General features: G+C 33.7%; 2 protein-coding genes across 2 annotated transcripts; both read left to right on the top strand.

The window, feature by feature from the left end:
• The first annotated feature begins 191 nt into the window (after positions 1–191).
• LOC121771334 (glycine-rich protein-like) lies at positions 192–864 on the top strand. Its single transcript, XM_042168116.1, has 2 exons — positions 192–369; positions 484–864. Exons 1-2 carry the CDS (start codon positions 252–254, stop codon positions 651–653), a joined length of 288 nt encoding a protein of 95 aa, XP_042024050.1. The 5' UTR covers positions 192–251; the 3' UTR covers positions 654–864.
• Positions 865–7362: 6498 nt separating this feature from the next.
• Positions 7363–12280, top strand: LOC121772713 (mitochondrial inner membrane protein OXA1-like). The gene is made up of 9 exons (XM_042169911.1): positions 7363–8083; positions 8194–8284; positions 8831–8878; positions 9029–9087; positions 10419–10494; positions 10616–10747; positions 10965–11072; positions 11481–11535; positions 11695–12280. Exons 1-9 carry the CDS (start codon positions 7605–7607, stop codon positions 12024–12026), a joined length of 1380 nt encoding a protein of 459 aa, XP_042025845.1. The 5' UTR covers positions 7363–7604; the 3' UTR covers positions 12027–12280.
• The last annotated feature ends 2036 nt before the right edge of the window (positions 12281–14316 follow it).

Genomic DNA, 14316 nt, shown 5'->3' with positions numbered 1-14316 from the left:
TGAAGATTTATAATTTCCTTGAGAAGACACATTCATGTCATGGATGAATGGATTGAATATCTACCCCATCCATTTATGATGGAGGACTTTGGGATTCATATTAAATTATGAGTCTTCAACAGCCAACTAACAAGATACCCCACCCAATTAATGGCATTGCTCAATATTTGTCTATAAATACAGAATTATTGCATGCAAACATTCTCATCCTACACAAAAATAAACACCACAAGTCGAAGAAAAGAAAAATCATGAGTTCCAAACTGATTCTTCTCCTCGGCCTTTTCTTCGCTGTGGCTCTTCTAATTTCTTCAGAAGTAGCTGCAGCCAGCAGAGATCTAGCCGAGACTACAAATGCCGTTGATCCATGTAAGTTCGATATTAAGAGTCTGTTTGGTAGAGTGGATAACTCCACGTCCTTTATATAACCTAAAATGATTTAAACTGCGTGTTTTTTATCATGCTTTGTCTTATCTGTCACAGCTGTGGAAACCAAAGGAGATGCAGTGAATGACGCCAAATACGGCGGCGGTGGCGGGCGCGGGCGAGGTCGGTACTGCCGGTATGGGTGCTGTGGGCGGAGCTACAACAGACGCGGGTGCAGGTGCTGCACTTTTGCCGGTGAAAAAGCGGAGGTTGAGACTAAGAACTAATTAAGCCTAAGATCGATATATGTAGTGTGTTGGCAAAGAAAGTTTTATGCAAATTAAGATGTAATGAATAAAATGCATGGCTATACTTTGACCACATACGTTCAATGTGTGGCCTGTGTGTATTATAGTATAGTACCTGTTATATATGCTGTAACAGACTTTTGCTTCTGTTTATACCCAAATTAATATGGATTTTGTGTGTATTATTAAATCACCAAGTTTCAATTTTTTTCAATTGTTTCATTCATGCACAAATCCACATCTTTGTTTTTGTGGTGTTGTAAACAACAATATTTTAATAAAATATGAAAAAAAGAGAATAAAGGAATATATTAGAAAAAATTACTACTTATTTTAAACTGAAATGCATCTACCTCCACGATTATTTACTCACTCCCACCGCAGATAATGATTTCATAAATAGTTAATTAATTTACTCTCTCTACATATCATGATTTCACACTAGTACGTTAATTTACTCACTCCCACTACAGATAATGAATTCATACTACTAGCTAGTTCATCCTGAGATTTGGTGTGATAAAGGATGGATATGCCATTAATTGATTAGAGATATAGGTATATTTAATGAAATAATATTTGATCAAGTATGAGATTTTAAGAATTAGATCTGACATTGGGAAAATTTTCTGGGATCGAAATTCTGGCCTAGCTATACTCGGACTGCATTAAACAATAAAGAGGATGAAATACATATATTAATGCAATAAATTATTTTGTAAGGAAAATTAAATACCTGGGTTGAAATTTGGAGATATTGTAATTACACAAAAATAGTACTATCATAATCACAATATTTTTAAATAATCTGAAATTATACAGTCGAAATAATGTTTACTAGTAGAGAGTAGTACAATGGAAGAAAGAAAGCATAGACATCACATTTATTCACTTGGGATCTCAATTTTTGATGCCTGCAGCATCTTCAATAGTGCACCCAACCACAAACACATGGAGTACTTATAAAATAAAGAACAAAAATATAATAATAATTCCAAAAAGCAAAAAACAAAAGCAACTATGCTACAAAGCTCCAACTTTTACATCAACAAAGAAAAATATGAAAAACAAAAAGATCCATAGTCTAAAAAGAAAGAAAATACTCAAAGACAACTAAAAAGGGGAAATGAGAAGAGGAAGGAAGTGATTATGTGAGAATTGAAGCTATTGATTTCCTGAGTCAGTTTCAAGAATGCTATCCAAACAAGGCCTCCAAGCAGAAGGTGGTTTGGCTCTGCTTCTCTGAATCTCTCCCAACACATCCTCCAATGGCCTCTTGCCACCTGTAATCTCCAGCTGAAGCAGCAGCTGCTCCAACTCGTCCTTTCTCATAACAATTTTCACTCTCATTTTGTAAGCTTCTTGTTGTTCAATGATTTGTGGGGTGTGTTTGGAGGCCATTTGGATGCAGTTTCCCATACTGTGAAAATGGAGAGAGAGAGTAATGTTTATGTGAGTGTGGGCAATTAGGCAAATCCCTTTTATAGATTCTTGACTCGTTCTTGCACACTTCTATTCTACTAACATTTAAAACAATTATTGGTAGAATCTTTGGTAGAATCCCTTCCATAATCAACTGCATGAGCGGGAGACAAGAAGAATCGATTCCGTTACAATGCAACTTCGTGGAAACTGTGACACAAATTCTTGTTCTCTCCAGACTCCAAGCTACATTTAATCAAAGATTTCTTTAAAAAATCAAAGTATACCAAACAATATAAAAGTAATTAAGTTTATGTAAATAGTCTTATACTCACATGTGTGGCATTGTTTTGGAAACACTTTTCTATCCCGGATCACAGTTTATTTGGAGCATAAAGTGCATATATATACATTAAAAATATATACTGTGATATTTTTTATTTCAATAATTACTCGTATTCACAATAAAATCATAAGCCAAAAAGGAAATATTCACATACTATATAATAAACATTACACACTTTTTCCTTGCAGATACCAAAATTTGAGTGGATAATTTTACCCAAATGTGATTGAGTCATTGAAGATGACCTAAGGAAAACCAAAATTGTACTAGTTCGAACCATAATTTGACAATCTTAAAAATTGACGCAACAATACTCAATTTATTGGAAGCAATTTATCGTTACTAAACTTTTTGTCTGTGTTCTCGCCTACAATTGTACTTCATCCATCCGTCCCGCAATAGGAATCTAATTTAGTTATGACACGAATTTTAAAAAATATAAAGAAAAATTGATTGAATAAGTTAGTGGAATATGAGTTCCACTTAATGGAATGTGGAGTTTGCTTACCATTTATGGTAAAAGTGAAATAAGACTCTTATTGTGAGAGATACCAGGGGCGGACACAGAAATAAATAACGATAAGGGCTGTGATTTCTAAATTTTATTTTAAAGTATATTTTTAAGCGTTTTAGATTATTTATAAGTGTTTTTACATACTGCATCTGTTCCATAGTAATAGAGTCATTTCATTTTGCGTACTCATTTTGAAAAAATAATGATAAATAGTTAAAGTGAAGAAAAAGTAAAGTAATAGAGAGAATATTGTAGATAAGACTCTTCTCTACATTATTCTCTCACTTACTTTACTCTCTCTCCACTTTAACTACTTATTATCATTTTTTTAAAACGAGTGCAGAAAATGAAATGACTCTATTACTGTGAAATGACTCAATTTTAAGGGCTTTATCCCTACCTATTTTATACATGGGTCCGCCCATTGGAGAGACTAAAATGACAAAATAGGATTATTATTATTATTATGAAAAGAAAGAAAGAAAGGGAGTTTCATTATTATACACACACATCACAAATTAATCCCAGATTCACAATAATGTGATTGCCTAGTAGGTGACCCTTGATAGGTCGAATGAATATATATATCAAGCAATTAACAATAGTAGGTGGAGTAGTATAAAATTAGAAATAGGACGAAATTGTAGTATTGGAGAGTATATCTTCAGTATCATAGGGGTGTGATCGTTCATATGTCATTAGCACTATGTTATACAGAGAGAGTCAAATTAAATACTATTGATATACATAATTATTGTCAAATTTTTGTTAAGAAGATGATGATTAATAAGTTGAAATCTAAGGGGGCGAATGGTAGCATGCACACTAATTTTCAAGGATTTGTAGGTAGTAGGCTTTTCTTAAATATATGAACAGTTGTGCATGTTGTTTGGTTCAACCCAAAAAAATAGTATAGCCTAATGTGTGTTATTTGATTGAATGGACAAATCCTAAAAACAATTAAAACATGACTAAATTAACCTTGCTTTGGCTGATAATCACCAATCCGCTCCTTGCAAAGTCCCAACACACATCATCCAACCCCCAGTCTTTCCGCTTCTCACTCAAATTCCTCCCGCTTCTTCTTCTTTCGTTTTCGACGAATCTCAATTCCTCCCGACCGAACCTCCTCACCGAACGCCACCTCTTGCATCCCGCCTTCCTCATTTCGCGGAAGCATCTCACGGAAGTAGTACAGACGTAATTTGTGACCGAAGAGAGCAAAGGTTGTTTCGATAGGAGAATTTCGAGGTTAAAATGGGCATATACAACGTTTTCAGCACAGTCGCGAAAAGCCCTCCCCTAATACCTACTCAAGACCGTGAATGTGTTGACAGGAATTCGCAGATAGCAGTATGTGTGGGGTGAAATCCGAAAGATGTGTACTGGGTCGATCGATTTATTTCAGAGCTACCAAACGCTGCAAATGGATTGTGTACAATGGTGTTTCAACGCATTTCAACCCTATTATCTGCACCTTTAAAAGTGCGAAAATTACTTAAGTAGATTTTATTGCTATGAGAATCACATGAAAATGTTACGTTTTCAAAGATAAAACTACTCCATTCATAGTGATGTTTTATATTTTGGCAGCTTATGCTTAAAAAATGTTTATGAATGTGTTTAAAAATTAATGAAAAGTGTTTGTTTCATTCATATTTATTTCATTATGCGAAATAAAATTTGTGAAATGATAAACAAAAGAATATTGACATCCTCTTACTTTGGATTATAGTTTTTAAATTACATTAACTCCACATGGCCACAAGAGTGCGTTTAAATGCTAACTTTTCTTAAAAATGTCAATACGATCACATTAAAATTTCAACACATATTTGTGTTGACATTTTAATAAACTGTCTTGACATTTAAATATCAGACTTAAAATTAAAAAGCATTTTAATTCTGTGAAAATATAAATTAACCGTTGAGTTATAACTGCATGAGCAAGTTTACGTTGCAATAATTTAAGATTGCACTGGTGAGACACTTCCTAGTCGAGCTTCATTTCATTGCAATATAGGGACCCTATACACTAAAAACTCAAACCTTGAAACCTAAATCCTAAACCCAACTTTAAAATATACTCATCATGACCAACAAATGAGCCAAATATCAATAAAATTCTCCCTCCGCCCCAGTTCAATTTTACTTTGTTTATCACTAATTCTATTTTGAGGGTTTTAGATCTGTATTCGATATCTTACATTGGGTCGGCATACTTGATAATCCTTACTGATAGTAGAAGTTTTTTTTACCTGAATCTTGGCTGTAAATCTGATTATATGCTCATATCAAGAAAGTGCAATTTTAATTAAAAAAACATGATGACATTCTGTTTTTTTTTTTAAAAAAAATTGTGCAAATCTATACATATATAAAAGAGAGCTTTGGATCAATAAGAGTGGCTCGATCGATACATTTGAATCCTAAACCATAAACACCTCTGAACTCTAAACCATAAATACTAAACCCTGAACCCTATTAGCTTCTAGATTTGAGATCAATTAGAATGTCTCGATACACTTGAACCCTAAACCATTAATCATAAACCCTAAACGCTAAATATTGAACCCTGGATCTAAACAGTTACCTTCATCTCAATTATATGGAGATATGTATTAGTATTAATTTTCATAAACTTTCTGACTTCCTCTTCGCCTAATTATCATAAAAACAAAAAAAATATTTCCAATTTCTAATTTTATTGAAATATGCATAATATTATCACAAAAACATTTAAATGTCTTTTGTGATTAAACATTTAAATTCCACAATTAATATTACCCTACCTACATTATAAGAAAAAAAAATCTGTCATTATAGCTTTGAACGCTAATCAATTTTTAAATTTAATATTCAGTTTTCTGACCTATTTAGCATACTTAAAAGGGGACGCTTTATAGGTTTTGAATTTGGAAGGTAAAAAGCATTTATTTTTATATTATAAATGAAGGAAGTGAAAAGTTATGGTAGAGGCATCTATTTTTCACACACGGGTCTGATTTTTAATCCTCTATTCACCGGTTCACACACTAGTCGGTCCGATTTTTAAAATATTATCACCATTCAAAACTTCTAACTACGCATTCTTTTGAAAAGATAGATTAATTTAATGTATTGAGATAATTTATTTTATTTTGCATTGTACATCTTCAATTAATTTATTATTAAACACATGCTTATTTTTCATTTTATCATTTTAAATTAGTACTACAATTTTTATTAATAATATTGTACCAAAAAATCAACTAACTCAACTCAAGTAATCATTCTACAATTATTTCTAATTTTTAAATGAATTCTTGAATACGATTTTATATTTTATATTTATAACTTATTTATATCTATTAAACACTCAAATAACACATGATATTTAATCTAATTAATCCATAATTATAGGGATAGATTGTGCCAAACCAATTTATTATAAATAGAATTTAATAAATATTGCCAAATTAAAAAATTGAATATTGAGCAAAATAAGATAAAGAAACCCAAAATCATAAAACAACTAAACCCCAGAGGCCCGAAGTAATTTCTTAACATCAAATAATTGAACAAAAATAAATTACAAAAATGTAAATTAAATAAACTGAGCTAAACATAATCTCCTCCTCCATCTTCTTCTCCTCATTTCACCGCCTGCAATTTCCAGCAACTCCTCCATGCTTCTTCATCTGTTATTTCCGGTAACTTCTCAATCTTCTCAGGAGTAATGTTCATTTTCTTTCTTCCTCCAACAATGCATTTGCTGGACTGTCGCTGTGAAACCTTCAGTTCATGACGACGATAGCACGTCTGAGGCAGCAACACATGAGAATCACCGCACTTTTTTTTAAAAAATTAGTAGCTTTTGGCATTCTAATTCCTTTTATATTCTTCTCTATTGACTCTTAGTGATTCCAATTTAATTTATTATAAATTAAAGTAGTAATAAAATGGCATAGAAATTTTTAACCGTTCTCAATGGAAATTTTTTGAATCTGAACCAATGTATGTAGAAGTTCAACCACTACTCATATTATTAGGTTTTATTGAATTAAATTTAATTCCAATGGTCATTGTTTTCCATTTATTAAAGAAATACATTATTAGTTACAATTAGAATTCTCCTAATCACACGTTTTACATTTAATCATATGTTTAATCCACCATTTTATCTTTAATCGTATTAATTTTTAACTAAAATAGTATTTCCATAAATACCCCAAAACTTATAGATAGATTAATTTTATTATAAATAATGCGAGTAAAATAAATTAATGAGATATTATCAGATTAATTAAAATAAAGAGAGATAAATAATGAGAAACAGATTAAAGTGATAAAATGATAGGAGAACATGATCACATTACTGATAATTAAGATTTTTTATTAAAAAATCACTAATAATCTTACCGAAAATGCAGAAAATAGTACTCCCGAAATCCCAATGATGCAAATTCTCAGCACCACCACCAACCACACCTCAAAAAACCCTAAACCCTAATTGTCCGGAGATACGCGTAAGTCTTCAATCATAATCACGAATTGCAGCCGATTCCTTCCGGAGCTGGAAATCTGCATCATTTTTTAAATTTATGTGAAGATTATTAGGAAAAGTTTTTTAATTCCCTAATAATTTTACTGCCCTTACCGCTGATTGATGGCTTTCCGACGGAGCGTCGCCGCACGCGCTAAAACTCTCTATCAGCAGCAGCGAGTCGCCGTTCCATTTTCGCACATCGATCGCGACGATGGCGACAGCGAAAATTTGCCCCTTCATATCCCTATTTACAATGGCAGTGGGATCCCCGACATTCTGCGGCAGCGCAGGCAGTTCGCGGCCGTAGTAGGAGGTTTTTACGGATCGAGGAATTTGTTCCAGGATCGGAGATTTGCAATTCCAGCTGTTTTCGCGGCGGCTTCTGTGAGGAAAATGTCAACTCTTGAAGATGGGGCGGGTGGTGACAAGATTGAGATAATGTCTGACATGGCGGATGTGCTAGGAGAGACGGCTGTACAGGTGGCACAGGCGGCCCCGGCGGTGGGTGAGGTGGCAGCTGCGGCGGCAGACTCGTTCTTGCCTGTGGCTGCACTGCAATACGTGATAGATTACGTGCACACGTTTACAGGGCTGAATTGGTAAAAATATTTTGATTGGAGGATTTTTGTAAATTATGGATTTGAATGCATTTTGCTTTATGTGATTGTGTTCATATTAAGATTCTTAACAACTGATTGGTTGTGTTTAGGTGGTCGGCGATTGTTGTTACTACAATATTGATCCGGACGCTTCAACTTCCTCTTACAATTCATCAAATTAAAGCTACTGCAAAATTCACTGTAAGTTCCGACATGATTTTTCCCCTGTTTGCGTCGGTTTGTTTTGCTGTTCGACTGTGATTTTGGCTTGAAGGTGGATTGCCTAATTGCAAACTTTTTTCTTCTATGTGTTTGTTCTTTGTTGTTTTATTACCAAGAAACCATACTCTGGTCGGCCAAATAGCTAAACTTATGTATATTTATACACGATGGTTTTAGCCATTTAAGTTATTTTCAACAAGCTGTCTTCTTTCCCCACTATGCCCCATAGAAAGATCTAGAAGACATAGACATGTTGAATGCTTGAATATTGATAGAATATCTTTGAAAGAAGCCAAAGAAGATTTTGAGCTTGTTGAAATGAAAGTAAATGCTGACATGCAAAAGAGGATAATGGAAACTGAAACATGAAAGAGAAACTCTAAGTGATGATTAGGATGCCCCTCCCCATTTGCACTTTCTTCTTTTGTCAATTCCCTGTGTAGTATCATCAATCTTTAACTCCATGTACGTGGTGAATAATGCATGCTTCTTTTGATAATACCAATATTATGTCTTATGATGCAGCTTATAAGGCCCAAATTGGAGGAGATTCAGCAAGAAATGAAGAGTAGGGTACGTGCATCAGACTATTATTGGGTGCTGCTGTGAATTTCTTCTTGATTGCTGGAATTTGTAAACCCATTTGTGTTGCTTCATGCTGTTACGCTTATACTTGATTTAATTGCTTCAGACACTTGACGAACACACATTGGTTGTTTCCAGGATATGAGTCCTGCTGCTGTGCTTGAAGGCCAGGCTAAAATGAAAAAAATATTTAAAGAGTACGTGGCCCTTTTGTTTTTCTTTTTTCGATTAAGAATTAATCAGTGGTTTAGTTTCGTTTGATTTACTCTTTTGGGTGGTTTAACTTTTCCCGATTAATTTATACGGCAAGAAGCTCTTTACTTTTGTAAGTCTGTATTGCACTTATTTCCTCCTCCAAAAGGCCAAATAGGGATAAAATTACCTTATTGCTACATTAGACCATATACACTTTTAGATCCACCTTCCAGAATACAGTGATTCTATCTAGTTCACTCTACTTCTAAGACATCCCTTCAATTGTGTGCATAGATGTCGGTATTATAGCATGCCTTCCTTCAACTTGTTTTTAAAAGAAATCTGGAAAAGTTAAAAAAGTTTCCTGTATAAAAATGTGAAGTTGATTACATGGCTGTCTAAGTAAACTGGTGTAATAAGATTATATTAGAGTGAAGGATACATAAATCAAATATTATTAGGGGTGAGTTATAGTTTATGGCCCCATCTTTAAAGTCTTTTTAACGAAATTACTCTAATTTACCCTAATTTTTAAAAATAACTCCATTGCAGAAAGTTCCAATTTAGCCTGCTACCTAGAATCAGGTGTTGAACATTTGAATTAGCTCACCTGATTGTGGCATGGAATATACAATAAATGATGTGGAAACTAAATTGGCTTTATAATTGCAGACTTCCATTTCACTCAACGTAACTGCACCCATTTTTTGTACTCCCATTCAAGAATCTGGCTAGCTGATTCAGTTTTTTGACATCTGATTATCATTCGCTGGCCAAAGTTGGAACTTTATGCAAAGTTAGAGGTTGTTCCCGAAAAATACTACTCCCTCCGTCCCAACTAAGTTGAGACATATCTTTTGGGCATGAAAATTAAGAAATTGAGTTGAAAAGTAGGAGAGAGGAATAAAGAATGAAAGATAAAGAGAGAGTAAAGTAGATAGTGGAATAAAGTAAGAGTGATTTGATATTTTGTTTTTTTGTTAAAAAGGAAATGCCTCAACTTAGTTGGGACATCCCAAAGAGGAATACGACTCAACTTAGTTGGGACGGAGGGAGTAAAAAATTTGGCCCATAAATTAGACCGAACAATATTATTAAATCCTTATGTCTAAGTGCGGTTACGCTGAATCAATAAATTGCTGGATGACCTTCTCATAAGGAGACGGAAAGGACTGAATCTAACGAGAACTATGAAGCCCAATTGTTATTATTGTTGTTGCTGCTGCTGCTGCTGTTGTTCTTATGGTTATCATCGTGGGAATATGTATTTATTGTTGATATACTGGGATTAAGATTACGCAAGTCACAGAGTGGTTGCATCTTTCTGTTGCAGATATGGTGTCACACCGTTCACCCCTTTAAAAGGAATTCTATTTGTTGGACCTGTATTTCTCTGTTTCTTCTTAGCAGTAAGATCACATTTCCTTCAACTCTTATAGATGATTCCTTCATCTCCCTGTACATTTGTGATTATCACTTAGTGTTTCACTTTAACTGTCTGGTACTACTGTCTTGTCACCTCATGTGTAGATCAACAACATGGCGGAAAAGGTCCAGTCTTTCCAGCAGGGAGGAGCATTCTGGTTTACTGATTTGACTACCCCGGATACAATGTATATTTTTCCAGTTTTGACGGCATTGACATTTTGGATAACGGTGGAGGTCAGCCACTTTAACTGTATCTTTGATTCCTTGATATCTGTCAATACATGTTACTATATTCTTGTATGCTTTGAAAAAAGTGTCCAAATCATTCTCCTTTTTAATACTAAGGGTTATTACGGGATCCTATGTAATGTGACTTACCGTTTTCCTGTAAGATCTTATTGCTCGGCCCACAATTAAGATTTTTCTAGTTTGATTAACAATCTTTTTTTAGTGCAATGCTCAAGATGGTTTGGAAGGCAATCCAGCTGCCAAAACCATCAAGAACGTTTCGAGAGTCTTTGCAGCTTTGACGGTCCCTCTAACTGCAAGTTTCTCTAAGGTATGTGGTATTGCACTGCACTCTTCAGTATCCAAGTTAATGGAAAAATAACTAAATCACACACGATATCTACTGCAACTATTCCTTTTCTAGTGCTCATACTTGCAATGATAATTTGTTTGTTCGGCAGATTTGGATTCATATAGATATCCCCACCCATGTGGTACTTCATTGTACCATATATATATATATGTAAATAAGATCCATCTGAGAACTTATTATGCACCTTCATTATGGAATAGAAAATCGTTGTTGTATAATTGTCTCCACAGCCTTCATACAATTTTGATAGCAATGCCTTCTAATTTTCTCCTAGGATCTTAATGCGCATAGAAACACATTGTCATGTCTTTACTGCTTCCCTTTGTTTTTATCTCATTGCCCTAATCTCCCTCCCTACATCTTCAGGCTATATTCTGCTACTGGATTACCTCGAATCTGTATTCCCTCGCGTACGGATTGGGTGAGTCCTGTGTATGTATAATCAATCAAGTGGTGTACAATTTTCCAGTTCTTTGTGATTCTTGTCAAATGATTATCGTTTTCATATACTCCATCTGCAGCCTTTAAAAATCAATTTCTTCGAAAATCTTATCTTTTTTTAATACCCCTGAGTTTGCAGTTATAAAGAAGCCTGAGGTGAAGAAGATGTTGGGAATCCCGGATATTCCAGTACCACCGCCGTCAGCTAATCAGAAACCCGCCGAATCATTTTTCGAGATGCTGAAGAAGTACTCAGCTGCCCAACAGCAGTTGAATTCTTTACCGCCTCCAACAGATAGATATCTATCCCCACCAGAGCAGTCTTCATCACCATCATCTGCTGATGAAACGTCAAAGCCAGGAAGTCGGAAGATACGGTCAACGCCGTCATCAGCGCTTAGCAGAAGGATTAAGAACTTAGAGAAAGAGGTCAAGGGAAGGAAGAAAGGGAACAGAAGATCTTCCGGGTGATGGAAAACTCAGAAATATACAACCAAAGAAATGTACTCCTATAGTTATTTTGAATAATGCAAAATTAATCTCATTGTCTTAGCCACCATGTTTTTGACTTGGAGAGAGAGAGAGAGAGGTCGGTACATTAATTTTATTTTGGCTGATGAGTGATGGGTACAAGTTAGTGAGTCAGGAAATTACCTGCCTATTTAAATAGAAGTGGTGCTAACTAAACTTATTTAATTATCACAATATTTTGCTCTGGGGAATAAGTGCCTCTCTCATGACATGTAAATGCATCATTTTCTTGTCATCTTTAATTTGTTATAGAATTTTAGTGTTTTTCTCATTAAATTGGTTTGTTATAGAATTTGTTATCAGTGTTTGTTGGATTGAAAGAATACAAAAATGACCTGATTTTTGAATTTGAGTTGCATATATGGCCAAAGTTATGGAAGACTAAATTTGAATATGGATGTTTTGATTCATTATGTAAATTTCATGAAAATATTATTTTGCCTCATCACTTTTTTATTTTATTTTCACTTGCTCCCTATAAACAACACAACATGTATTCTTATTTTCATACCACAATTCACATTATTCTTGTACTTGTTCTTATTATTTTTCAATTTATCAATTCCACCATGTCCAACAATGTCATCCATCCAAAAATATCCAAGGGCGAAAGCAATTTAACTTCTTTTCGATGTTAACCTCAAAAATTATTATAAAAACCGTGAATAGTGCAAGGGAAAATATGGATTCAATCACTGTTATGGATGCTCTAAGTCATTTAAGTGACCAACTATTATCGATGCCAAATAAAAAGGAAAACAAATACTACTACTAGATATTTTCCTTTCGAGGCAAATTGTTGACATCACATATTGGTGTTAATACGTGATCGTTTGAATCCACCATTTTTGACAGAAAAAGGGAAAAAGGATAAGGATGGGTGTGCATGTTGATGAATGTTTATAGTGATGTAAGATTGGATTAGGTGGCTCAGCTTCGTGTCAAAATTGTTCTTGTTGGTTCGAGAATCATCACTGATTCAAATAAAAAAAAACATAAAAAATGAAATCAGTGTGTTTTTTTCTAAAGATATTTTTAATCTGCAAAAAAGAAACAGTGTGATTTCTGACAATAGTTATAAGTAGCAATTTCAGATTGGCCTTTGTTGAATGGGTTTGGGTAAATGACTAAATATATTGAAGCTTCGTCCCTTTGCATTCGCAGTAGTCAGATATGTCGCATACGGCATACTCTTTTGTTAGAAAAAAATAAAGTGATAGATCCAAAGTTTGAGACTAATAGTATCATAGTATTCGTAAAACTATATAATTGTAATCTCAGATTAATCAATCTCAAACAATCGAACACCATAATATCACGGTTATATAATGTTACTCAATTTTGATCATGTATGTTTAATCCAACATACAAATGTGAATGTGGGGGGCTATTTTTTCTTTCTAATAATGTTACTATTTTTTTCGTTAAATAGTCAGTATATAATTTACTTCCATGCAGATAAATTTATACTAGTAATAAGTTTTTAAGCAATGAAGTCATTACGAAACAGATGCAAAATGGAGAACATAAGTGAAATGTTATTAGGCAACTAATAATTTTCAATGTTACAAAGGATTAGCCAATGTATTTCTCAATTGGGCCATTATCAGTTTTTAGCATCTCATTTCAACTCAATTGTTCTAACCAATAGTCAAAATATTTGATACTCCATCCATCCCACGATACGAGTCACTCTTATTGTGGGTATGAATTTTAAGAAATATAAAGAATAGTGAGTTAGAAAAATTAATAGAACATGAGACTCACTTTTTTATATTGGTTTTAAAATAAAATGTAAGTAAAGTGAGTAAGTGGAATTTGAGATCTACTTGCCATTTATGGTAAACATGAAATGTAAATGACTAAGTGTGACTCTTATTGTGGAATGGAGGGATGTAGATTTTAAGATTCACTTTAAAATACTACTACTATTATTATGCATACTAATACCCCCTCCATCTCATTTAAGTGGGGCTTATTCCTTTTTTAGGCGGTCCTATTATAAGCGAAATATTGCAAAAAAAACAGCACTTCTTCTCTCTATTAATTTATCACGTCTCATATTCTTCTTTTTACCTTTTTATCAATTCTTTTTTCATTTAACCATTTAACACCACTACTTAAAAATTTATTTATACCACTACTAAAATAACAATACAAAAAAAATTTGGAATCGGAATCCCAACCTTACTATATATATAGAGAGAGATACATATTTCACACTTCACAC

This window comes from Salvia splendens, chromosome 16, assembly GCF_004379255.2.
Source record: "Salvia splendens isolate huo1 chromosome 16, SspV2, whole genome shotgun sequence".
Classification (NCBI taxonomy): Eukaryota; Viridiplantae; Streptophyta; class Magnoliopsida; order Lamiales; family Lamiaceae; genus Salvia; species Salvia splendens.
This window is presented reverse-complemented; position numbering and strand designations above follow the sequence as displayed.